This window comes from Falco punctatus (assembly GCF_963210335.1).
Source record: "Falco punctatus genome assembly, contig: scaffold_23, whole genome shotgun sequence".
Classification (NCBI taxonomy): Eukaryota; Metazoa; Chordata; class Aves; order Falconiformes; family Falconidae; genus Falco; species Falco punctatus.
In genome coordinates, this window is record NW_027660078.1 from 2,596,287 (window position 1) to 2,624,233 (window position 27,947).

Consider the following 27,947-nt stretch of genomic DNA (forward strand, 5'->3'; position numbering starts at 1 on the left):
ACGGAGGCTCCATCCTGGGAGATGCTCAAAAGCCAGCACGGTCCTGGGCAACCAGCTCTGGGTGGTCTTCCCTGAGCAGGGGAGCTAGAACGGATGACCTCCAGAGGTCCCTTCCAACCTCACCCGCTCTGTGGTTCTGTGATCCAAAACAAACATACCAAACCCACCACATAACTCTCTTGGCACTGCTACACACTCACAGTAATGTTAAACCTAAGGCGCATAAGGTGACAGCAACGTAAAGTGCCCTGTCCTCCAGCATGACCACTGGTAAAGATTTCACTTTATCGGCAGAAACAGTCACGGCATCTGGACTAAAGCAGCAGGCTCAAATCACATCAAACGATGTCCTAAGCATTAAAGTAACACTGGAAACATGAACAACACATAGGGTGAAAGGATTAAGCAGAACAAAGGGAATGCTTTCGTTAAAACACAGAACATCAGTGGAGAAAAAATAAAGCTTCTACGTTGATAAGAAACATTCTGACAATTCTGTCACGCTCAAGAATCAAGGTGAGTCATTCTGCTAGTCAGAAAAAAACAGGTGTGCTTCTTATGGTGAGTGCAAAATAAAACACCTATGCATCAATAAACCAACAGGCAAGTGCAATGTGCTTGACATCCATTTAATAGAATTCACATTCGGACTGCAATAAACACATTTGCACATCTGAACTGTGGGATGAGAAACTATAGACGCGCTATGTAAACAAAATCCTTTCCGGAGCTTTTTTCCCAGCATTTTGTTCAAATCAGGTAATTTTTGGTTAAAACATCGCGGTACTCCTGTACTGCCCTGCAAAGGGGATCCTGGTCAACGTGGATACTTTTTGAAGATCCATCGGAAAATACCATGGGAGAAGCTCCAGCAGATCCAGCTTCAAGTTCAGCAGTGGCTAGGGAGAAGAGAAACAAGATTCCGGTGTTGCTTTTACACTAGACAGGGCCAAATCAGTCACTATGAAAACATCATGGATAACTGGAGAGACTATAATCCAGAAAGAGATTTAAAAACTTCCAAGGGATCGTAACAATCAAAGGGCTACGCACAAAGGAAGAAACAATCTTTTTCCACATTTGCTTACCAGTCAACAGTATTTCTAAAGCCAGTGAAAGAAATTCTATAGGCTACACAGCGAACGTCTTCAGGGAATCCACAAATGACTCCGGCTTACACCAGTGCTAAACTAAGCCCCCCTGCAGATCTCTCAAACCTCCAGTATCTGTTTTCCTTGAATGTTCAAAGCAGTGATTTATTGGAACTCTACTCCTAAAAACCAGCTTCTGCCTTCTCTGTGACAAACTTAAAAAGAATCCGCCGGTGAAAACGCAAACACCTTTGCAGTGCAGTCAGGCCAGGACAAGTCTCCTAGCCTGGCACTTTCTTTGAGGGGCGTCTTTGTAACTCACCCTGGCAAAACCCTCTTTCCTCCACAAAAACACATACTCAATGACAGCAAGCCCACCTTTCCTGTTCTTCTCCAGCCACGTTTTTCAGACAAGGTCCTGAAACCAAACGCACTCTATGACACCTAGCAGATGCACAGTCAGGTTCAAAATGCACACGGATGAAATGCAACGGCTTTGTGTCCATTCGGACACATGGAACGAGCTGTGAAGCTACAGCTGAACACTCTCTGTATTACTAAAAGCATGCAGGAACAGAAGGAAATTCTCGCAGGGGCTACCTGCTTTGAAATAGCACCAGTCACTGCAAAGCAAAGCAGTGACTCTGGAGGAACGACTACCCTGAAACAGGTGGAATTCCTCTTTCGACACCTGGCCTCATATTATAGAGCATGTTTCATGCTATGTGTTAAAAGCATTCAACTCATCTTATGTTTGCCTAAGTGCTATGAAATGATCTTTTCCCAAAGAAAGGGTATCTTTCATATCACTGATTACATTTTTCTTGCTTATTCAAAAAAGACTGCAACATATAAGCTACAAATACAAGCAATGAATAAGAAATGGCAAAAAACCAAGGTCCAACAGCAGAGAAGTGCACGGTATGATTTAGTGTGGAATGCAACTGATGCACATGGAAGAAGCAGTGATGGCTGAAGTCTATAAACGTCTTCTCTCGGGGCTTCTTTTACATTTGACGTTTGTGCTCAAGGATTCACTCTAGAAAAACGTGACTTCAGCTTACGCCAAGTGCACCCGTGTAGAGGAAGTGGGTTAGTTTTCTCTGCACTTGTCTTTTTCAGGCAACTGCATAACATTCTACACAATCTTTTGGTAAGCAGGAAATTTTCACATTCAAGTCTAAACTGGAAAGCTAGCAGAAAAACCTCCCTGTGCTTAGCACAGGAACTTCACAGCTTTCAAGCCATTATGTTCAAGAGTCAGGAACACTCCTCTTTTTCCTTAAAAATGCCCCTAACATAGTGACACATTACCTTGTTTAAGTTCTTTAGCGATTTTTTCATCTAGTTCCTGCCGTACCTAGAATTATACAGAAAATACAGTTAATATTTTAACAGTTACATTTTTCTAATATTAAACTTCTAAAACATTCTTAAAAACCACACATAATGAGAGAAAACCTAAAAATATAATTCCAAATAGACACATCTTGGTTTGGGGTTTGATTTCTACTGAAGAGAAACTTTTGGTCAGTCGGGCTGCAGCTGCCTCATTGCTCAGCAACGTTAACAAAACAATTTGTAACTCACCAGCTGGATTATTACTGGGCATTTAACAAAATACACAGGAAGAAAGCAAGAAAGCCTAGCGCAGTTATTGCAGTGAAGGTATGGCTGAAGTTTATCATCAAACACACGAACAGAATGTCAGCTACATGCCGAGATAGGTACAAATGCCACCCACAGGGACAAATCAGCCAGTTGAGGCTGGCTTCTGCAACTTCACAGAGAGAAGAGCTGCACCAGCAGCTGCTGCAGGATTGACATACACCATTTGTATAGAAAAAAGCGTGTGCCAATATTCTTCTTTTCTCCACCTTAAGATGGGAAATTGAAAGAGCTCCTACAGATGATGCCAAAACTTCTTTATTGTTATTGCAAATACCACGACACGCATTTATAAAAACATAAAAGCACACACAATTTTTTCTTGCAAACTGTGTACTAAGAAAAGATAACCACAGCTACAGCTTCTACGCAGCGAGTGCTGTGGGGTTTATTATGTAGCTGGAATCAGCCTGGATCACTACAAAGAAGCACTTATGCCTCTTCTCCCCTAGAAAGTGGGTATTGTTACCAATTAAGTTATTCTCACTTACGATTCTGCCTTCAGAAGCCTTCACAAGAAGGAATCACATCTCTTAATTTAAGAGTCACAGTCCAAGCGCTATATGCTGCTGTTTACATTTGATGATACCTGCTACTCCTACATTTTTTCCATCAAATTTGTGACACGCAGAAGTGAATTTCAAAACACGTATCATACAGCTTCCAGGGCTACGATGGCCATGAAGATGCTGCAGGGCTTGGACCTCATGAGCTATATGGAGAGGCTGAGAGCTGCAACTGTTTCTTTACTGGAGAACAGGAAAGCTCAGCGGGACCTTATGTATGTGTATAAATACCTGGTGGGGGGAGTACAGAAGATGGAGCCAGACTCTTCTCAGCAGTGCCAAGCAAAAGAACAAGAGGAATAGGCACAAATCCAGATAGAGGAAATTTTAACACAAGGATTTTTACAATTATTATTTTTAAAAAAATTGTAAGCATGGACAGACACTGGAACAGGTTGCCAGAAAAGGTTGTGGAGTGTCCATCCTTGGAGATGTATAACACCTGGCTGACAGAACAGTGACAAAACCTGCTGTGGCTGACCCTGCTTTGAGCAGGGGTGACGTTGGACTAGATCATCTCTAGAGGCCCCTTCCCCTCACTCATTCTGCGACTCTCTTGATTTTAGTACTGAATTCCTGGGGGAAGGAGCATTTATTTTATGAAATGAGCAGACCCACCTAGCAGCATAACAACAACAAGAAGAACGGAAACACTGCACAGGGTACTCAACAGCACAGAGAGAGCAAGAGCCTCAGGAAGGAAACCACTCTGCTTACCCTCACAAGAGGAGCAGTAACAGGCAGTAACTGCAAGGGTCAAAGGAGCGGGGCTGTAAACCAGCGAAGCGGAGGGAAGGGCTCTCTCTCCAGGAACACAGGGATAGCTGGGACCACATTCACTAGATCCTGCAGGAGAAGCACCACTCTGTGATACTTCATTGAAATACTCTGTGCCAACAGAGCTGCATGAACAATGGAAAAGGACCCCCCAAATCTCTAATTGTTTTCAAGCAGGTACAAGCAGAAGCAAAATTCTGGGGAGAAAGGACCCCCTAACTCCTGAGACGAGACACAGGTAACAGAAAAAAGCAGGAAAACTAATGCCTAGACCAAAATACGGCCCAAACCCAGGACCAATCCCAAGCAAAGACGTAGTAGTTAGTGGTGTTAGAAGAAACCACTTTCCCTGGTTTCCTGAGTCTTCACAATGACTAGAAGGTCCACAGGACCCTCTGCAACATGTACAAATCAATCAAGAGAAGAAAAAGGTCTTGTTTTCCTCTTCTTCATTCCATCAATGTCTTTGTGATTCTCATCCATGTCTGAGGGAAGAGAAATAGGTGGAAGTAAAGCCAACACACTGATTTCTGAAAAAGGAATAATGAAGAGCCAGGCAAAATACACCTCCGAGGACCTTAACTTGCCTCCACTTTTCTCCTTCCCCCCAAACCCCTGGGAAAGGCATCACAGCTGAGTGTCCCAAACCTCCTGAGCAGGCACTTCTCACCTCACTGCACATCTCTTCAGGTGGTAACACACCAGGTGTTCACTTGCAGCAGGCACCTTCTCAACAGTTCTTTTTTCAGAAAGTGGTGTTGACTTACTACTTATCCACACAGGCTGCTTTAGCACAGAGTAAGCTGGATCCTGTAAGACTCCGTGAGATGATGCTCCGAGTCTGGAGTACCAGTACTGTTCTGAAGTTGAGATCCTAGACACAACTGCTGCGACCACCAAGAACTTTTTGTATATCAGAAGTGGCAAGGAGGGTAAACCAGCCTACTCCTAAAGCTCAAAGTTCCATCATAACAGATTAAATCCATAGACTATCATCTCACAGATGGTTAACTACCACAGAAGCCACTGCATTACATCTCACAGATGGTTAACTACCACAGAAGCCATTGCATTACATCTCACAGATGGTTAACTACCACAGAAGCCATTGCATTACAAATACATAAAGCAGAGAAGTCCCCTGCAGCAGTCATTCTTTCACTTGGACAAACTAAAGTTCAAAATATGCGCAGTGTTAGGAAAATGTGAATACAATCAGTAAGTTTTAATCAAAACCTAACAGCATAAACAGACAACATTTCCAGTATAAAATACCATCCCAACATTAAACAATGCTGGCTGCAAACCTTGCCATGTATCTGGCTGCAGAGAAGAGAGACGGACAGATTTTTGATGAAGGAGCTGAAAAAGAAAGAAAAACAGCCTGAAGTTCACAGGTCTTCAGTGAGAAACAAGAACGTGGCCTACATGTAAATGAAGCAAGTAAAAAAGCTAACAACAAAGACTGCTACAAGAGTGCAGAAAGCCAAATCAGAAATGGAACAGAAATTGGAAGATGAAGTAGGAAGCAGACATTTCCCTTCCCACATTAAACTGGTTTCATTTATCCACTGATTCACCCTGGTTGCAGAGTTCACTGTTCTTGTCTGTCAAGACACCCATGTTCATTTTCACCAGCCTTTGGCACAGCTGTTAGGATTTAAGCTTGACATTTGTTAAACCTAACAACAGGACTCCAGTCCCAAAACCTCCTTGCAGCACTTGCAGGAGACATTCCTTGCCTTAGTCTATGGACTAAGGGAGCAGGTCTGAAATACTGAATTGCTAGTTGCTACGGTCACTGTCTAATTACATGCACAGAATTTGTCAAGTACTTGTAATTTATTCCACATTACTGAAGCTCTAATACAAATAAAAAACACCAAAAAAAACCCAAAGACATTGCATGTGATTGGGATTCTACTGGTTAATAAGCTTGTGCCAATATGAACTTTTTTTGTATTTTTAAAGATCCTTTTGCACTTCAAGGTTATTCATTTCTGTAGCGTATATATTTGATAAAGGGGAAGGGGCTATACTGTAATGGAACACATTTCTTTATGCTTTTTTAAGAATAACACGCTCATTTTTTGCTGAACTTGTGATATGACCATCTTCAACATGTACGGCTCTATGTGTAATCACTGATAGTCATGCTTAATGTTTAGGAAAACGGTGCAATCTTTCAAGCCTTTAAACACCAAATTCCTTAGTTAAGTCTAAAGGAGAAACTGTGTCCACTTGCTAGTGAAGCACTCCTTCCTCTTGTCAGCATCATTTACCAGGGTTTTTTCCAACAGCTGCAGGACCAATGAATACCATCATTTTGAATAACAGCAGTGTGAACTATTTTCACCTCTTTGCCCCTGAAGCTATTTCAAAGCTTCTGCACAAACGAAATTCACACAAACATCTCCCTCTTCAGAATGGCTGGCATGTTCCCTACTTCCAATAGCCCTTCTCACCTTGAGGAAGCTACCACAAGGAACACCAAATCTGCAGAGAGCTTTGACTAAAAAAAGAAGCCTCAAAGGACTGCCTGAGGCACACTGCAATTTCAGCTTCTTAACTCCCTGTCATTTAGAGCTTCAGTGGCAGAAACATGTGTCATCTCCAGCCAAGGCAGCACTGCGCATCCTGAATTTAAAGGCAAGGCAAATTCTGTAGAAGGGAACCAGGTTAGTGGGAAAACAAAACTGAGGCATAACTGAAGTAAACAGTGAAGTGAAGAAAGGGCTGTGTCAGAGAAATTCTTCTGTTTTGAAACAGTCTGCTGAACAGACAGAATACCAGGCAGCACAACCAGCAAAGCATTTCAAAACAGACTAAAACTATAATCTCTGGTTTCTTCCCTCATGCTCCAACTTGCCTCCTGAATGGCACGGGACTCCTGCGGAAATGACAGCACAGACTGTGCATCTGGTGATTTTGCATTTGGAAACTGATTGAGATTTGCCACCCGTTATTGTATGCAGAGGGATACATGCAGTTTTTCCCTTTTGTTACTTCCTGACTTCAAAGTCTTACGTTCCAATTCAATCCTCTTTTCTCAGATGCATGTTATGCACATGACATACTGCACCCGACTGAGAACAATTAAGCCCGCAGTTCTAAGTGAAATACTCACCTAGTCCTCTAGCAACTACTGCACCTCTGAGAACTCAGTTCCTTTCTTCTGAAGGACTCCAGAGAAGACCAGGTTTTAAGACTTCCCTGAATACACTGAACGTCAGGTGACTTGAGGCTACAGGCAGTGCCACTACAATTAGTCTCAGTTGTTCCCTAACTGGTGATTACAGGAAGAAACATCATAAAGAGATGTGCAGCTGGATTTAGTAACAGGGAGGTTATTCTTTTTTTCCTGTTTCTTCTTCAAAAAAAGAAACCACAACTGTTAAACCCTTTTCTTTTAAACTAGGACAGCTTTTTTCCTAGAAGGGGGATGGTTTCCTCCTTTGCCTTTTTCTTCTTGTAACATCTCGCTCCCATCTCTCTCTCTTTTTCCCCTGCCCTCACGTGCTCCCTGCTCCCTGTCCCTCTTGTTCCCTTGTCCTGGCTTTCTCCTTACTTCAGTTTTGTAGTGGATCCCTGAATTTCGCCTCCTTTCTGCTGCTTGCGTGCAGAATATTCCCTGCAGGTGGTACAGTACTAATTGCCTCCCACGTTCTTTATGCAGCGTTACGTCCACCCCTCTGACACAAAAAACACATTCGCAACGATACAGAAAAGTTCATCTCTTAACTGCCGCTGCTACGCACTACCTACACACCGCTTTGTCCATTTTTGTTTTGTTGTTTGGTTTGTTTTTTTCTTTTTCTTAAGCCAGGCACAGTATGCAGACACGTTATTTAAATGGATTCTTTCCAGTGTAGGTGGGACCACCGAACCGAGATAGACTTAAAAGTGAGCGAATGCTTCTCACATTCATTCAACAACAGAATATGCGAGGGACAGACACCGACTGAACAGGCAAGCTTGCCCATGCCTCAGTCCTATGCTAGGTGGGAAACGGATTACAACGACTGACATCTGGTTTCCAACTCTCATGATATCACATTTACGTGATATTACGTCTGTGAGGGATGTGCTATCATGCTGACTGCTAATTACAGGGCATACTTTGACCAGAGGTATGCAGAGGTTGCAGCTTTTTACCAAATTAGAAAGCTCTGTAGACTTCCTGAGGAGCAGTTACATATAACACCACATAGCAGGACCCACAAAATCAAATGCCTCCTATGCACAGCATACGTCCCGCACTCAAGTGAGAAGTTACGTGTCCTGTTCATACCATCCTAGTTTTGAAGCATCCCTTTGTTGGTATTGTACTAAAACAAGTTCCGGTGAAGAAACTGCTAGCATGAACATCAGTGAAGGAGGAAAAGGTGTCTCAAAGAAAGATGTCTGATGGGATTTTGCACTCATCATAAAGTTCACTGTTTTAAAAAAGGTCATCCACAGAATGGCTTGGGTTGGAAGGGACCTTAAAGATCATCCAGTTCCAACCCCCCTGCCATGGGCAGGGACACCTTCCACTAGACCGGGTTGCTCCAAGCGCCACCCAGCCTGGCCTTGAGCACTGCCAGGGATGGGGCATCAGCACTAAATTTTACTGAAGAGCTTCTCTGGCAGCTTCCTATGCCACAGTATTCTTCATCACAGTTTCTCTTGCAAAAGAATGTTGTTACGCAGTCTGTCATTTAGATCTCAGTATTTTTTGGTCTTTGAGCACTTCTGGAAATTTGTATAACCCTGATGACCAAAAGTCTTCGTTTCTACCACCTAGTTGTGTACTGTTTTGATGAGCAATTTGGTTTAGCATATCAGAGCATATGGTTTGGAACTAGAAATGGATTCTAACTTTAGACTGAAAAGCACAACCTTGCTTACAGATACTCTTCAACACTAGTTGAGAACAGTATTTAAAAACGCTTACCTTAGCCACATAGGCTTCAACTCTGTTTCTTGATGGTAACGTATTCACGGTCGGGGTTAGGAAGCTTCCTGCTAGATTTAGACTTCTATTCAGTGCCGGACTGTTGCTAATATGTCCCAGTTCAGTTGAATACAGAACTGGACCACTGACAGCGCTGCTTGCAGTTAAAGGTTTGCTTCTATGGCACTCCTGAAGGAGCTTATTGTTGGCTTCTGCTAGTCTCTCATTAGCTCTGAAACATTCAGAAGCATACAAAGAATTATCTTTGGTAATAAGACTTCCGCAAAGTTACCCTCCAGGTCTTTGATTATTATCTGACTTCTGAAAGTGGAAGGGATTAAGAGAGTCCAAAAAAATCTCCATAACTGGATCTGGGTTTTTTTTGGAGAGCCTATTTCTAAGTAGTCACTCTACCTGCAAGAAGCAGCAAGAGTTAACCAATACTTTGGGCTTCTCAGCATTAAGGCCTCAAAGCAGTCTGTGCACACCGTGTGTTTACACAGCTCTTCCTGAAAGGTACATCACCTGCATAAGAACTCTGGGCTACCCTTCCTTTCCCAAAGAAAGCTGAAACCTATGACATGCGACTAAAATGGAAGCCAAAAGATTTTTGTTGTTCTTCTTCATAGCATCAAATGCCGTTCTCTGAAGGGCCTATCCTTATTCAAGCAGTAAAGGACATGACATTATCTTTTCTGCCATACTTAGAGTAAGAAGAGGAGATTAGAGACTGGCAAAAAGGCTGCCTGGTAAAACAAACTCAACTTCAAAAATATCCTATTAACGCCCATGATCGGTGCTGTTACTGCTGGAACACTGAAGAGAAATGAAGATAGTTCCAAAGAACAGGGGGGACCCTTAAGGTACTTTCATCACAAATATGCTATCTTATGCATAATGCTGACCAGATGTAGAAAAGGTATTTAATGAAGAAAACTGCTTGAGGAAAAAGTAGTATCTTATTATCACCCCAAAAGAGCAGGGACTTACCTTTCCAGTTTTTTTGCTAGGCATCTTCCATTTTTAACTTCCTCCAGGTACAGGTCTTTGTACTTTTCCGCTTCTGCCTGTGCGGATTCTTTTTGAAAAATACTGTCTCGTTGGGTATTTTTTATCCTGTCCAATTCACGTTCGAGGTCTCCAATTCTGTGTTCTAGCTGGTTTGTCAGCAAAGCATGACGACTGGCTCTGATTTGTTCTAATCTGTCCTGGGAGGCTGCCTGCATCTGAAGTAGATACACACTTTCAACCACCGCAAAGAAAAAGAGAACTCTCCTCGCCAGTCAATTGCGTGTGCCCAGTTTCAAGGGCCCAGCTCTATTCAGCGAGGCAACTGTGCCTCCTCACTGCCATCAGCGACCAGGGCACAACCCTGGAACTACCACACCAAATGATTCTTTTCATTCAGAAAGAACCCCCATCTTAGCACTATTACTCATCAAAGCTACTGATGGAAGAACACTATCTCTGTAGGACAGGGCATAGCATTCCTCAAAGAAATCATGGAGATGCCGCACCCCCAGCCCCCACCCTGCAGCTTTGGTGACTTCTTTTCTGAGCGTTGCCCCTTGTGCAATGACTACGGAAGATGTGTATGGCTGGCTGTGACAACTCTTAAGTTGCAATACCCATTCAAGGATAAACAATGACAACAAGACCTAAACAATGAGAACAAGACCAGTGGGCAGTGATACCCCTCCAAGAACTGCAAAATGAAAACCTACCTCGGGCAAGTTTTTGATTCAGGGCCTGCAGGCACACTGCACGCACATGAAAGCATCTTGCCCAACCATATTCCCTTCTCCCACTGCCCTTCAGGAAAAACAGAAGTACAGCGTAACACATGGAATCAGGCACCACCACCACCCCTAAAAATGACAACCAAAACAGAAGTCTATAACAGACACACATAAGAAATTAACTTACCTGCAAAAACAGATTGACTTCTTGCAGTTTTTGCCTTATTTCTTGTGCAGCTCGTTCTTCCACCTCTCTTTTGTATTGTTCTATTTGGCTGCGATCCACCATGTTAGTCTCCATATGGTGTTTGAGATTAGCCACCTCTTCTTTCAGCTGGCTTTTGCTCTTTTCCAGTTTTTCATGGCTCCCACGCATGGTGGACAACTCCTCTCGCAAATCATGATTTTCTGCTTCTAGCTGCATGCCTTTTTTAGACTCTATCTCCAGCTGCTGGGAAAGTTCATCAACCTGTAGACAGGAAAGGGGAAAAAAACAGGGAACTCAGAGGGATCTAAAATTAGTCAAATCTGTGAAAATTGGTAAAGGAGTTGGCCATCAACACTGTATTTATCATCTGCTGATTCAGTGTTAAAACAAAAGCGAAACCAGGCTCTTCTTTTAAAACAAGAACAGCTTTCACATCATTTCTGACAGCACTCCTCAGGTTCCCATCCTTCCTCAGTTCTGCAGTGGGTCACAGACCAAGAGGTACCAAACCAGCGGCATTACACCCGCAGGGCTAGGCTGAAAAGCACTAGGGCTATTCTTCTGCGAGATGTTCATACGATCATAGGAAATCAAACACACCCATACCCAGTTACATCACAGCCACATTCTGGTTTCATCAGAAAAAAGCCCCATGTATCATGCTTCAGAGGAACTGTCACATGCTGTCACACGGTCAAAGCTTCGTCACAGAACTGACAAGACAAGAAACGGATACCCTTTCCTTCCATTACGCTAATAGATCTGGAAATAGTGGTTCAGAACACCGCTTTTGCAGCAGTGGTGGCAGAAGACAGTCTCTTTAGGTCAAAGCTACGGTTTGTTTTCAAAAGATTTCCAGGAAATATCAGACTTCCCATAGGTCCCAATGGTCAACTACAGCTTCTATCCCCTTCTTTCCCCCTCCAGAAACATCCATCGTCTATACCTATTAACCATAAAACATGATATCCCATCATCTTTTATTTTTAAAAAAGATGGGGAAACCACCAGAGTCAACACTTGAAAGTCTCTAAAATACGTAGAAACTTTACACTTATTTAAAATTGCTGAAACGTAATTCCATTCCCTGTCATTCAAAATAACTCTTCCAACAGGAACACAAATATGCTGCTAACCTGTGAACTAAAAATGAGCCACTCTCAAGGCAGTTGACTCATTCTACAATAGTATCTTCTAAAAAGGAGCATAACTTTGAAACACAGCTACTTTAGCAACAAATGAGCGGAGAAGCAGATAAAAGGTTCCATGCTACCAAACAGCCAGAGCAACCTCAAAAGCGTTTCTGGGTCTCCAAGACCAGGAAAGACGGACTGAGTCAGCTACTAGTAAGCAATAAGTTACTGCATTCATTTTTTCTGCATCACCTCACACTGCATCGTGCCCTGCGAAGCAAAGACACCATTCCGAAAAGCAAACCCCCACCTGCCTCCTGCTCAACTCGTGCCTGAGACAGGCTTCAGGGGGTGACCTTGGGCAAGGCCAACTGCACAGAGTTGTTCCGAGTGACGGTGGCGTTACTCCCCTCTCTTCCGAGAGGGAATGCATCCGTCAGAGCCCGACGATGCTGCCACGGCCTCAAGCTGCAGCCAGGCCTGTGCTGGGCCTTCACTGCTCTCAGCCCTGGCCCTCACCCATGGACGTGACGTCCCAGTAGGACTGCAGACCTGCCCATCCCTATGGACCGGCCTGGTGATCTGCACTCTTGGAGGACTCTGCTTACTGTCCCCAGAACTGTCCCCAGAACTCTTCTGCTCTTCTTGGTGAGGGCCTGTGGGGCTGATCCCTGGCCTGTGTGGTCACAGACCCTGCCAGCCTTGCTGTGGCTCTTGCTTTGCCCTTCCTCTGCAGGACAGCCTACCCCTGATGCGCCCTCGCAGATACTGCTGTGTACGTAACACTTCCATCTTTACCCCTAAGAGCTACATCAGTATTACAGTCGCCTACTACTGTGACCATAGAAGGAACATCAAAAACCAGCCAAATAATTTCAGAAATACAGCCAAGAAAACAAAAGTCAAAGTCAACAACATGAAAAGAAGTACGAAGAAAGAACAGAGGTTCCAAAAGAAAAACCACCACCACCAAAATAACCCAAACAAAGCAAAGCTCACCTTTGCTCTTAATCTGTCAGCTTCATTGACCATTTCAGAATACCCGTTCTTCACTTCTCCCTGCAAATTCAGCTGGGACAGTCCCCCTCTCGCCTCATACACCCTTAGTTCCTTCGTAGCTCTGCTCAGCAGCCTCTTCAACCTGCACAGCAAATTAGGCACAAAAACAATGAAGCAAAGAAACAAAACTGGACTTTTTCACATACTCTCATGTAAACAGCACAGACACGGCTTGCTTCATCTTTAACATGCTTGACACACCAGGAATTACCAGGAAAAACCAGTATTCCTGTGCCACATACGCTTGGAGAGTCCAGATTTCACCTGAAAAGAGGAATGAAAGACTCCCTTTTTGCCCGGAGAACTGCAGGGCAACCTGCATCTGCAGTTGTTTTGGCAGCTATTGAAAACTAGGGGCTGGTGTACAGAAGTACCTTGCAAGAACTAACACGAGGCTGGCATCTGCTCACAGTTAGGTACACCTATTTTTTACATTACAGTTCAATAAAACATGACTTCTACGCAGGGATACCTCTTCACCACGCTAAAAAGCCGTACCTCTTACAGTCTTTCTGCAGATCGAGGTTTCTTTTCATTTCTTGGTCCAGACGTAGTTCAACTGCGTGTTTCAACTCTACCAGCTTCTTCACCTCCTTTCTTTCACTCTCGCACTTTCAAAAGAGAAAAGAAAGATGTATCACACACACAGAGCACAGGAAAAATACCTACGTACCGTCTGTGCATCTGGCGCTCTCCACAGAGAAGCTGCCGGACGTCTCTATCCGGTAGCCACGTTCCACAGAATGCCACGGGACGGAATTCCTGAGGATATTCCATCCCTTCAGGTTTCACATCAAACAGACCAATACGTAACTACAGAAACAGATGCCCTCGCTGAAGCAAAGGCCATCCTCTTCTAGACAAAAAGGTGGAAAAGATGCTGGAGAACACTTTTGGCAGTGCCTCTGCTCACAGTAGGGATTACGTAGGAATGCACTTCATGGGCCAACACTGACCCATCTAAAGCTTTCATGGGATCTTCCACCAACCAGCAGGCAGGGGCTTGTGGAGGAATCTGATCTTTTGGAGTTCTTCAACATTTTATGAACTAAGTAAGAAGAATCACCTTTCTTGATCAAAGCTTAGACTTGGATACCTTTTTTCGGCTCTCTGCTTAGATCTGAGGACTAACATCCCGTTTGCCAAAACCTTCCGCAATTCCGAGAGAAACATAACAAACCAGAACAAATCAGTATTCTTTGGTCCCATGCACATAACATACCAGGTACACTGTAGAAACAAAATAATTTCAAGAATGGACAAACTTTAAATTGTTCTTTCTAAGCATATCCTTTACCTCTCTTTCTACTTTGTCAGTCTCGTATTCGAAGACTTGTTCCCTTAAATCAGTACACTTGGCATTTAAATCCTTGTTTTGCTCTTCTATGAGATAAATTTGCTTTTCCCTATCAGCTCTGAGTTTGTTCAGAGTATCATTAAACCGGTCCTGCACATCATTCACTACTTCTTCTTTCATGATCCTCTTGCTCTGTGTATCTTCCAGCTGCTGACGCAGTAAAGGGTTTTCACTCTGGAGCTGGGCCAATCGCTCCTGCAAGGACTCCTGTTTTATTACAAGTTCGCTTACTGGATCTTTCTCAAGTTGTTGAGCACGATCACATTCCTTTGCCTGACGCTGGGCTTGACTTAATTCTTTTTGTGTCATTTCTACAAGCAAAGTTTTTTCTCTGAGGGTTTGCTCCAACTGGTGAAGCTCATTTTCTAGCCTATTAGCTTTGCTTTCAGCTTTACACAGCTGCTGAGACAAGCTCTTGTTGGCTTCTTGTGTGTCGGAGAGGTCATGATGGAGCTTGTCTTGCAAGCGATGCCATTCATCACGTTCTCTGTGAAATCTTTGTTCAGCATCCTTTTCTGATGACCGATGACGTTCAAGTTCTTGAACAGCAGCATTCAGGCGGGAATGAAATGATTTGATTTCTGTCTCTAGTCTGTCTTTGCTTTCGTTTGTCTGCTCAAGTCTGGAAGTCAGCACTGCAGATTCTGTCTTTAGTAAGTCCAGCTGTGCATTGTACTGAAGAACCGTTTGTGTTAATGCTTCCTTGTTCAGTTTAAGTTCCTTTTTGAGAGCTTCATTTTTTTCTTTCAAGGTCTTATTTTCCTCTAAAGATTTTCCTTCTTCCTCCTGGTGCCTAAGTCTTACTTGATTGATTTCTAGCCTTAGCACAGCAATCTCATCTTGTAGTAACTGATTCTTGTACAACAGATCCTTTTCTCTCTCAGTGTTGGATTCCTGAATGACAGGGAACATGAATAAAGAGCCAATTGGGAAATGAATCTACAAAAAAAACTTCAGCAATAAACTGCATTTTAACATTTCTAATACTGAAGCATGACTTCAAGGATGAAGTTTCAGGCAATAAGCTACTCTGTGAACCCACGCACATGTACAATGTACGTACACAACGGAAGTGCAACATATCCTTAAAACCTAAATGAACATCCCAAATACACAATACCCCCTTAAACCTACAACCAAATAATAAAATTATTTAAAACATCTCAAGTGTAAAGCTTTTAAAATGACAGTGCTTTCTTGTATGTGCATGCCTTTATAATATTGCCTTTAAGGTTGAATTAGTTGTGCTACAGATCTGGTAAAAACAAGGCTAGAAAGGGTATTTTCCTTCTCAAATGTCTTCTGAACACTTATCCTTTTGTGTTACTGGAAGTTAGCTATGAAACTCAATCACCCCCGGAATGCAATAGTCCTGTATATTCCCTCTTTATTATATGTTTAACTTTTTTCGACTTAAACACATTCACCCTACATTTATTGGGCAGCACAGCCAAGAACAAACAAGGCTTCCAAGCACTGCACATTCTCAGGAAATTCAGTAAACTCTTTTCAAGATCTCTTTGAATACAGTGTTTATGGTTGCTTTTTCTCCTCCAGTTACTCTAACTCCTACAGAGAGTTGAATTCATTGTTGATATTCGATCATAAAATTTCAGTATGTGGAGGTGGAAAAGAAAGGCATACTTGAAGTAAGTAAGTTCAATAAGGGAATAACTAAAAAAAAAAAAAAAAAAAAAAAAGAAGGAATGGAAACACAAACACTGTCAAACAACTTTCTTCCTGGTCAACCTTGACATAGGTAGCTAGGTGTCTCATTGCTAGAAACCCTAAAAAGTGATAATAAAATGTCTGTGAAATGACAAATAACAGATAGGTTAAGAAACGGGGTAAATAGTGTGTTCTATTAGTTTCCGACTTGCACAAGTAATTCAGGTACATACAGGAGTGATGCTGCTTTCCAGAACTTTTAAAGACGTAAGAGAAAACAGGAAAGGTATTTACACAGTTAAGTTACACCGGTAAACAGTAAATAAACCATCAAGAAACACGGGAAGTTATATAAGATTTGTTATGACTTTAAAACAAATATGGTGAAATCTGAATTATTCGAAAAAAAATATCTGCTTACCTCTGAATTTTTTCCTATAGATCTTCTTGTCTCTTCTTCTAGTTCCATTTGTCTCCCAAGGTGGTTGTTCAAAATTCCTTCTTGAAGGGCTCTGGCCCTCTTTTCCTGAGAGCGCTGTGTCTGTGTTTCATCACGTTCCTCTTCAACCTACAGTAATACAACTGCTTGCATCTCGAGAAAAATCAGAGCTAGCAATACATCTTCCCACTCTCCCCAGAATACCTGAAAAGATTTTTGATTCCCCACAGCTATGATAATCCACCTATAAAGAATAAATTTTAATTTTCTTCTGAAAATTTAAGAAGAAGAAATACAGGATGTTTTGTAGTAATTTCGAAAAAAGTCAGGCTTTGCCTGAAATACAAATGAAACCTAAATTCTGAAAAAGAAAAAAAGGATTAATAAACTGCAAAGCCAAAAAAGCCCAACAAAACAAAACAACAACAGACCAATTGTGAACCAACTGTTCTCTACTGCCCTCAAAATTTGGCAATAGTTATCCAATGCCTCTTCCATGAACAAAGCACCTCCTTCTCTAGGCATACTGGAATACAAGTGAAAAGAAGCAGAAAAGAAAGTGTTTAATTCATTATTTAATATACCTGTTTCAAGAGCTTTCTCAGTGTTCTTATCTCCATTTCTAAATTCCTTGAGTGTAACTCAAGTTTCTGTTTCTCCTCCCTTTCTTTACAATATTGATCTTCTTTCATTTGCAGTTTTTCTCTCATTTTCTCACAGAGCACTTCTACTCTGAGTCTCTTTGCTTCTTCTTGTTTCAAAGAACACCTGGGATGTAACAGAGTATTTGAGAAACAAAAGCACTGATACAAAAGTAGATGTTCCACATGATGAACTTGCAGAGACAACTCAAACCATAAAAAAACTTAAATGTTTCCAGATTCCATATTTTTACTGTACTTCTCAACTTTTTAAAGAATTCTAACTTCATTCCATTGTCCACGGTATCAGTTGTACAAAATACGGAAATAAACCATTGATTGATTTACCAGTTTTTTGTAAGGTTACACAGGGAAATGCACACTAGTGTGTACACTTCTGTCATAAAAAAATAAATCCTCTTCATATTAAAGCCATTATGTTGAAAAAGGAGTTTGTAGTCTCATCGGATCAAAGCATCATAAACTCTTACTATGGTTAATATACATTTTCTTAGTATACTGAGCCTACATATTACGGATTCAGTGACCAGAAGTAATACTGGTGAATCAGCACGCCACTTATCTATGGCAACAATTTTTCAGCAAGCCTTCTGTAAGGCTGCCCACAGACAGAACAAGCAGTTTCTGTTTACTCGAGAAGGATGTCAGTGTTCAAAACCAGATTCAGAAATGCATGGGGTTTAAGCTGAATACGATTAAAACCAGGTTTAAAACCTCAGTGGATCTACCTCTGGGAGAAACTACAGCAATTTCATTTTGAAGCTGACTTACAAGGAAAGCCTTATGGAAGGTCAGCTTCTTTACCAACTGAAACAATCAGCAATGAGCACTGACATGGTAAAAAACGGTCCATGGTGTGCCCATGGTACCCAAACAAGAAAGCTGCTTTGTGTTTGATCATTATTTTGACTATTTTTTCCCATATATTCACAACAGTGAACAAGAAAAAAAAAATCAAGTGTCAACGTAAGGGAAGAACTGCCAATTGAAAGCCTGCTTTAGAAATTCTGCAAGACAAGAATCAACCACCACTAAAATTACTTGAAAGACTGACAGAAACATTTGTATTTGAATGGCGTATATTGCAAGGAGAAAGCTTTACATGTAGTTTCTAGTGTAATTTCGCAAAAAGTGTAACTTTTGAAAGTATAAATTTAACGCTGCTTGGAGAATTCACTTAGAATGAAAATACTACTTCTTTATACTTGACAGATGTTTGAGGATTTTGAACACCTGCTGAAGTCAAACCCAGGCCAAGCTGGGACCGGCCTCGTCTTCCTCGTACCCCCCTCCCCCGCGCTGGGAGGCCCAACTCCCCCAGGCCCAGCTCCCGCAGCCTCCCCTCACAGGGCTGGTGCTCCTGCCCCCGGGCCAGCCCGGCATCTCCCTGCCGACCTCACACGGACTGGGCAAGATCTCCTGGGCTGGGCGGCCAAACACCAGGCCCCGGGCTCGAGACACAGCTCAGCAAGCCCTGCGGAGGGGTGGGCACTCACTGCCCCCAGTGCCCTGGCACTGCTGCCCTCCATACAGCCCAGGCCGCTGCGGGCCGCCCCAGCTGCCAGCTCACGGTGGCTCCTGCTGAGCTCGCTCTCTGCCTGGGCCGCTCCCCAGCCACGCCGTCCCACCGGGGATCACCACAAGGAGATCTCCCCTCCCAGGCCAGGGCTCTGCAGTTGTCCTTGCTGAACTGCCTACGGTGCCTGCTGGCCACCCCTGTCTGACGTGATGTCAACAGCGATGAGAAACCTCACGCCTCCGGGTCTAGCTCAGGAGTGTGGGGAAAGGGGCAATCCCAAACTTGACCTTTCCAACAAACAAACAGGTAAGCAAACAAATGCTCTAAGCTCTGGTTTGACTTGCACTGGGTGGAGTTACCAGAAACCCTAGTATTATAGGCCAACTGAAGCTGCAAGGACAAAAATGGAAAAAAAAACCCACCACCCAAACATCTCTCAAATCTCTCTTATAAATCTGATTTCCCCATACACACTCTCTTGCTCTTTTCTTGCTAGAAAACAAAGTTAGAACAACATCCAGAAGACTGTACATGGAGCTGGTATCCAGATGTTTTTCCCCTCTCCCATTATCTACTTCATAGCATAACTGGCCCACGGGATTCAAAAAACCCAAACCCAAAAGACTGGAAACTTCTCATCCTGTTGCCTGCACCATCAGTGTCTTTCGGAACAAAACCACTGACAAGATAATACATTATCAGACCACAATTTACATACTTAAGGCTTTGGATATCCCTTTTCCATTCTGCTTCTTGGTGAGCCAATACAGATTTCAAATCTTGAGTCTTCTCCGCTCTGAACTGTGACTCCTCCCTTTCATCTCCCAATTTCCTTACTTCTCTTGAGAGCGCTTTATACTGATTTTTCTGACGTTCTATTCTCTGTTCATATTCAAGAAGCATGTTTTGCATTTTCAACAAAGTAGCAGAACCTGGTTTGAGACAGAAAAGACACAAAGCTGCACAAATACTGCCCAATGCTGTTCAATGCTTTGCTGCATTAGGTGCAGGTGGCAGGTCTCGGTAGCGGGAAGGTCCCTGTGAGAAGGAGCCAGGGGTCGTCCCGTGCTGGACATGGACGGTTTCGATGGACCCACCGCAGGGCACAGCTGAGCCTCTCAGCCGTGCTGGCAGCTCCTCAGGAAAAACAAACGTAGGAAAGGGCGAAACCACCACACGGGCAGAGAAGGGGAAAAGCATGTGAAAACCAGCCCCGCAAACGAACACCCAGGTCAGCGAAGGAGGAGGGAGAGGTGCTGCTCCAGGTGCCAGAGCAGAGATTCCCCTGCAGCCCCTGAGAGAACCATGCTGGAGCAGATACCCACAGCGCAGTGCTGCGCAGGACCCCGTGCCAGAGCAGGCGGATCCTTCCCGAAGGACCTGCGACCCATGGAGGGCCCAGGCTGGAGGAGATTTTCCCCAAAGGACTGCAGCCTGGGGGAGGACTCACACTGGAGCAGGGAAAAGGGACGAGGAAGGAGCAGCAGAGAGAAACTGCTACGTCCCGACTGCAGACCGCAGCCTCCCCGTGCTGCCTGGGGAGGTGGCCGGGAAGGAGCGCAGCAGAGCTTGAGCAGGGGGGGTGCCGACGTGTCCTTCTCAGGTTTTGGGTCTTTGTTTCTCACTATCCAAATGTATTTTAATCGGTGGAGTCTGTTTGGCCAGTGACAGTCACTGGGAAGTGACAGCCCTGCCTTCACACTGACCCACAAGCTTTTTCACCCCGTTTTGTCAAGGAGGGGCAGTGGCAGCACTGGGCGGGGAGTTTGGCCTTCAGCCAAGGTTAACACTTGCCTAATGAAATTTTAGCATAGTTTAAGAGCCCTAGTAAGTGCTGCTTATGTTTATATAATGCCTTGTGCATATATGCAAGCATCTTGATTTCTGTTATACATTTATTTATTTATTATTTTTAAGCAAAGCCATTATTTTGCTGTACTCCTTGTCATTAGCTGTTGAGGGGTGTGCTGGCTGTGGCTGGGATAGTGTTAATTTTCTTCACAGTCGCTGGTACGGGGCCAAGTTTTACAGCTGTGCCGCAAACAGGGTTGGTAGCACGGGGATGTGTTCCTTATGGCCCAGCAGCGCTCACACAGAGCCAAGGCCTTTTCTGCTCCTCACCCCACCCCACCAGCCAGCAGGCTGGGGGTACGCAAGGAGCCGGGCCGGGACACAGCTGGGACAGCTGACCCCAGCTGACCCAAGGGATGTGCCATGCCACGCGGCATCATGCTCAGCATATAAAGCTGGGGGAGGACGAAGGAAGGGAGGGACATCCAGAGTGATGGCACTTTGTCTTCCCAAGTATTTGTTATGCGTGATGGAGCCCTGCTGTCCTGGAGATGGCTGAACACCCGCCTGCCCATGGGACGTGCTGGATGAATTCCTTGCTTTGCTTTGCTTGCGTGCGTGGCTTTTGCTATTGAACTGTTTTCATGCCGACCCATGAGTTTTCTCACTTTTCCCTTTCCGATGCTCTCCCCCACCCCACTGGGGTGGAACAAGTGAGTGGCTGTGTGGTGCTTAGGTGTTTAGGTGTGGCTGGGCTTAAACCACATCAGGGGGATATAAAGAAGAAAAAGCTCTTGCTGACTTTTGATGACCGCATTAGAAGGAGCTGAACTGTACTTTGCAAGAAACTGCTTCTCCAGCTCTGACTAGACAGAGAACCAATGATAATGTAAGGCACTTGGCTGATAATACAGGCAACATCTCGGGTCAGGTGACAGTTTCACAGCTTTTGAGGGGGATCTCTAATCATAAAGAGATACTATATCAAAAAAACAATACTTAGGAGTGCATACAAAGAAACCATGTTTTAAGGGGAACTTGTAACAGCTGAAGACGGTGACTTGAAAACATACCGGTATGATCCACACGAAGCTGTTCTAACAGCAGCATAGCCTCCTTGTAGGTTGAAGTTCGTAATTCCACATCCTCTGAAGTTGGGTCAGATGAGCGAGTTAAACCAGGGTCATCAGTTACTTCCACTGGGATGCTGACCTACAAAAAATACAGTACTTTCTGTAATTCCACTTTCTAGTATTACAGACCATTACAAATGCATGAATGATTCATTCTCTCCTTCACAGCCCACAGATTTGTCTCAAATACAATAAAGCTGCATACCAGCAGCAATTTGTACATCTGGTTGATCACTACATAAACACTGCTCCCATCTAAGTGATTAAAAGTTGATAGAAACTGTTTATCAAGAACTTCGTTTTACAGTACCTTGTTCTTTTCACTCCCAGTTGTTGCTGCAGGTCTAGAAAACAGAAATATATTTCAGTACTGGAATGCTTACATTGCAGTATGAATAATACCTGAAGTTCGTTTGAAAACCTCATTTCAGAAGTGAATTAAACTAAAATCTGGTATAGTAACTTCGCTAGATATAGTTCAAGACTGAAACAATTATTGTGTGCTATTAATGTCTACCGAAAGGCTAATTTTTCCGCAAAATATTAAGCAAATAGTTGAAATAACTGTTCCCTAAACTTCACGCAAAGTGACAGAAATCTTACAGCTACAGACATGTAGCTATACGCTTACGTGCATTCCCTGTTTAATACCAGGGGTTTAGCTCCCTTCAGTACCGAGAATCCTTCTCCTACAGGTCAAAGAACTGTAATTTTGGATTCTCTGGTGTCCTGGGTCTGGCTGGGATGCAGTTTATTTTCTTCACAGCAGCCCACACAGGGCTGTGTGTTAGATTTCTGACCAAAACAGTGTTGATAACACACCAGATTTTTAGCTAGGGCTGAACAGTGTCAACAACTTCTTTTTCTCACTTTGCCACAACCCGCACAAGTAAGTTCAGGGTGGGCAAGAAGTCAGGAGGGTACACAGCTGCAAGAGAAAAGGTGGAGCGGGGAGCAGGGCAAAAAATCCTGAGATACCTGCAGTGAAAGAGTGATGTTGCTTTTCTGTAAGTCTCTCCTCGCCCTTTTTAAACACATAAAATACTTCTAGGCCTGTGCACACACTCATGTAATTAATCAGAATTTGTGCACAGTGACCTTATCATTAACTTGGCCAGCATGCTCAAAGCACTCTAAACAACAGCAAAGTGTTTGTCAACACAAAGTGCACCAGGTAGTGTGGTCACAAGAAAGAACAAAAATCTTCATATGCATCAGGTTTACAAAAAGCCTCAACACACAACAAAACCCCAAACTTGCCTCTAGCTCTTAGGCCAATTTACATCATTAAGTAAGTTTTGTTTTCAACGTTCCTTTTATGCATACCTTCCTTCATCCTCAGATGTTTCACTGGAAGTGCTATCATCCCGTACTTGACCATGATTGCCACTGGAAGAGCTCATCTGCTGATGAGCCTTCTGCTTTGAAGGCTGCCTTCTACTTTTCTTTGCAACTTTGGCATTCAGGGCAATTTTACTGCATTAAACAGAAAGGGGAAAAAAAAGTAAATCACCAAGTGAGTAGGCTTACAAAAAATATTTCTGTGAAACAGACATAAGATGATGTCCAGAAACGACTGAGACAAAAAATATCTACTATAAAAACACAGACTTGACTGCAAAGATCGTGGAAGATACCCAAGTACTTAAAAAACCTGCCCCTAGGAGTGAGGGGGACACGTGGAATCTGAGCTAGAGCCAGGTTAAGCTGGAATACCTATAATATCCATGTTACAGAAAGCATCTAGAGCAGAGATTCCTTTGAAGGACAGACAGGAAAAAACTCCTGCTTTAGGTTTACATAAAAATACGTGTGCCTTCTTTAGACTTTTGAGATTCGTTTGGTAATGTCATCTTTTCCCCTCTCCCGACAAAGGGCATATTAACTTAATGAAAAGGAAAACACCAACTGCACGGAGATCACTAAAATCACCTAGAAAAGGGAGTAGTAGCAAACCCCAGGTTCCTACTTTTCTTTTCTAGGTGGCCATTTCCTACAAAAATAACTGCTTTTTCCAGTCTTCAGTTCTGGTTTTGAAGATGCATTTTGCCTCAGTATTGACAAGGAAATCACAGGAATTTGGGTGGGGGGTTTATTTTTTATTTCCTTTTCTTTTTTTAGAGCAGGCAATAGATTTGAATATCGTGAGCGTTGTGTTTTCTAAAAAGACATTTTCTTCACTTTTGGAGAAGCAGTGGACTACTCACTATGGCTTTCACCACTGAGGAAACTACTTCACCTACCACAGTATTAGAAAACCTAAGACACTTACATAGTACTACAAATAAGAACTAGAGATCATTTCCTTAGCTTACCATTTCATTGGCATTTCAATCAATTTTGAGCTCTCCCCAGATGAAAAATTCTTTTTGTCTTTTTCTTCTATAGTGTTTTCATTCTCCATTTTCAAACAGTCATTCTTCCTTACAGTAATCTTTTGTTTCATTTGCCGATTAGTGATGTTGTCTGATGGTATATTTAATTTACCAAGACATTCCTGTTTCGCCACCGCCTGCACTTTTGAAATTCTTCGTTTGCTTTTTTCCTTCTCAACCTATAAAAAGAAAGTTAAGCTTCATGTATTTCTTAGTAGTTCTAAAAGACAGAAACACCACATCCAAGATTGATTAATTCAGGGTTTACCCCTGAAATAATATAACATTAGAGAAGCCTTTTCACAAAATTACACTACAAAGCGTATCATGTCATTGAAAGTGCTTTGAATTCACTCATGATTAAAGATAACAAGAATACAGCCCTTAGAAAGAAAACAATAGTGTCTCTTAAAACATGAGAACAACAATGAAGTGAAAGCATTACTGATGGACAAAGAGTTAGGAGGACTGCACAATGTCAGTTGTAACACCGCCAGAAAAGAATATCAAGTGGAACTGCGCTGGGCTCCTGCTCCCTGAACAAGGGGAGAAAAGAAAAAAAAAGATCCCAAACCCACAAACACAAATGGTTTCACAGGAAAGAGGAATTTTAGTGAAAGGCAATGAGGACACACCATGCAGATATCACAGCACATGAATTATTAGTCAAGACCCTGTTCAGAAGCTATTTTCATTCTTTGATTCAGAATCAGAACCGATAGAGTTCTATGGATTTCTTCTTAAGGCAATGTAGTGATAACTACTTGCACTGGAACCCAGTGCCACCTGCTGTTAAACTGGAGCAATAATGCATTCCGTTTTCCAAAAATGGGGAAAAAGACAACTCTCCACTGCTCTCTTTGTTCACAAGTAACATTTCCATTAGAACAAACCCCAATTTGTAGGAAGCATCCTCCTTTAATGATGAACAGCTAAAGTGAACAGGACCGTTGATCCAGAGCGAGATTAAAGAATAAAGAGTAGCAGGTGAACTACCTCTTCTGGCAGCTGTACCTTCTCTTTCTCCAAAGCCAGGAATACTATTTGCAGCATTCCTACCTTACCCTTAAATCTTCCCGTATCTTGGTTTAGTTCTTCATCAAGATTCCTTTTCAGCATGACGTATGATTGCTGAGCATTTGCAAAAAGACTTTCCATTTCTGCTTCTCCTATTTTGTCGATAAAGCAGTCCCTGGGAAAGTCATCACTAAATCCAGAGTCTTTTCCAAGTTCCCTCTCTGTTACAAAAAGTGCATTTTCACCACGTGGAGAAACTGTCTTATTGTAGGAATAGTATCAGAAATGTCATCCAAAAGACTGGGTTTTAAGCTGTATCTCGGGGAGTATTCAGGACCTCCCACTACGTTTCTACTACTTCCATTTGCTAGAGGCACCTTTGTATCATCCATATTATTTGTGCAATCTTCTTCATCTGTACTCCAGGTATCTTCCATGTTTGCATTTCAGTTATCTTGATCAGGAAGGACACCAAGACTCGGATTACAGTTTCCATTTTGGGTACTTTTCCACCTAGCGTAAGTTTAATGTCTCCAAATTCACCTTTACTTTCTAAGCTGTTACTTGATTCTGTTGCATGAGATGAAACAGCATGAGAACTCTTCAGCTCAGCACTGAAGCCATCTTCTGACATTTCTTCCACAAGGGAAGGAGTTTTCCCACTTTCATTAATTTCACCAAGCAGCTGCTTTAGTTCTGCTGTAACGTTTTTAAAACTTGTTTTCAATTCCCTCTTCTCATTTTCAACCCACATTCTTGCATCTCTTTCTTTCCAAGGTTTTGGACTTAGAACTGCTTGTCAGCACCGTGCAATTCCTCATTTTCTGCTGTGAAATTTCTGATGTGAAAATTTCTGCCTTATCAGTGTGATTTTCATGTGCTGTTTTTTCTATCAAGTTGATAGTTTCTCAAATATATTTATCCTTAAGTAAACAGGTACAGACAGAAAGATTATCAAGAAAAATTACTACAGTTAATCTATGCAATTTCTGTTGCAAACTCATCCTATAATAGAAATAAAGCATTTTGAAAGCCATTTTCACTACAAAAATCAAGGGACACTAAATGAAAGGCTCACTGCATCACCATCTTCTTAACAAGAGAAGGACTCAGAGACAGCGGTTTCTTGGGTTAGGTTTGCCTAGGCATTAGGGTTGCTTTTACCTTTTAGCCTGCTTGCTTGCTGTAACTGCCGGCATTTGTCACAGAGCATGTTTATTTTTCATGTTTTATTGCTTTAATACCGTTTTTCATTAAAACTGCCAACATTTTTCTCACCCACCCTCCTCCCTCCATCGCGCTCTACCGTCTGGCATTGTACAGTCCCCGGCCACCTAAGCTAACCCAACGGGAATGAACATGACAAGCTTCTTACCGTTCACCACACAGAGAACTGGCTAAGGGAGGATTATTTCTTCACCCAAGCTTCAGAAATAATAAATTCCACTCCAAGGTGCAAAGGAAAGGATTTATTAGGGGAACCTGCCTGCTCCTGCCCTCATCCCAGGAATCAGGAACCCAAGCTCGCAGGAAAACCGCACCATGCCTTAACCCTACCCAGCCCCCTCAAGTCCCTGTCCCCACGCTCTGTTTCTCAACAGCTCCCACTGCTTCTGCCCCGTGTCACAGTCCTGCCCACACGCCCCTTCCCCTCGTGGTGCCTCCTGAAGAGGGCCTGCAGCCTTGGTGTCCCAGCGGGCTGAGACCGTCATGCTCCTCGCGCTCCTCTCGTCAGCCAGGCCCTGTTCTCCCGCGGCAAAGACCCCTCCGCTCACAAGAGGGAAGGAGCACCTCAGCCAGACACCACCTGTCTCACCCTCCCCCTTCCCAAGCTCACTGGCCAACTACTACCACCTTGCAACAGGCTTAAGTCCTGCGCTTTGCCTGCTAGAATTAGGCACGTCCCTCTCTCGTGACGCCCGGCTGTGGGGTGGAAATCATTTGCTACGCTGTCCCTTCGGGTGTTCCAGAGGACGCCAGACCCCGCTGTGCAGCCCTGCCCCGCACGCCCGCCACAAGCAGGACGCCTGCCTTATTCCCCTCTAGGATACCCTCCGAGAAAACCCTTTTCAAACACTTCACGTGGCCAAACAAGAGCGTATTTTGCGGAGGCTGGGGAAGCCTCAGAAAGGTCACCACATTTCAAGGTGTTCTCTTTGATCTTTGTCTTACAAAAGAGGAATACCGGCGTGTTTCATCAAACAGATCAGCATATTATAGACAAATCTCCCTCTTCACTTGAACGTGCATTTTGCACAGGCAATAAAACCCACATTTGGCTGCACTGTTTCTCAGAAGTGCACAAGAGGAAAAACACCCCTCAAAATGTAAGCAAACCAACTGAAAACAAATCAGTGTAACAGCAAGCATCCGACATAGTGACAAGGATTTAACCCCACCATAAGAAGACTGTATCCAACTTTACTTCAGACTGTAAACACAGCCTTCACCTACAGGACGTCCCTTCTGCATTATTCCCCAACTGGTACGTTTTCTTTACCTTAGTGTATAACACAGCCTACTGAATCAGACTGCAATCCAAAATACTTGGGTTTACATACCTGCACCCCATAATATTCAATGCCACCATTCATGTCTTCTTTTTCAGCTCATTATGACATATGAAAGGTAGATCCCGAGTTCTCACCTGCAGTGAAAAACCACACATTTTTATAAACAGTATGACTTAATACTACTTATTTACACCTAGAGTGCATCTTGAATCACCCTACTTGTGACAAAAATCTTAACATAAAATAAAAAAAATACTACATGCAGGACTGGCCATTTAGTAAAGGAGAAATCCTTC

At 43.2% G+C, this 27,947-nt stretch overlaps 2 protein-coding genes across 2 annotated transcripts; both read right to left on the minus strand.

Annotated features, from left to right (window-relative positions):
• Window positions 1-390: 390 nt before the first annotated feature.
• Window positions 391-27,915, minus strand: LOC308058098 (ankyrin repeat domain-containing protein 26-like). Its single transcript, XM_080412104.1, has 16 exons — window positions 27,700-27,915; window positions 24,062-24,300; window positions 23,073-23,222; window positions 22,057-22,090; window positions 21,687-21,825; window positions 19,541-19,754; window positions 17,226-17,409; window positions 16,624-16,770; window positions 14,475-15,428; window positions 13,676-13,788; window positions 13,118-13,259; window positions 10,965-11,246; window positions 10,029-10,264; window positions 9,039-9,270; window positions 2,406-2,451; window positions 391-899 (listed from the first exon to the last, which is right to left on the minus strand). The coding sequence occupies exons 1-16, from the start codon at window positions 27,730-27,732 to the stop codon at window positions 751-753; spliced, it is 3,294 nt and encodes a 1,097-aa protein (XP_080268230.1). The 5' UTR covers window positions 27,733-27,915; the 3' UTR covers window positions 391-750.
• LOC308058073 (uncharacterized protein) lies at window positions 24,296-26,351 on the minus strand (the record flags this gene model as incomplete). The annotated part of the gene is given in 6 exon segments (XM_080412082.1): window positions 24,296-25,584; window positions 25,588-25,622; window positions 25,625-25,928; window positions 25,931-25,969; window positions 25,972-26,045; window positions 26,303-26,351. Coding segments are annotated over 6 exon segments (723 nt in total). The 3' UTR covers window positions 24,296-25,362.
• Window positions 27,916-27,947: the final 32 nt, after the last annotated feature.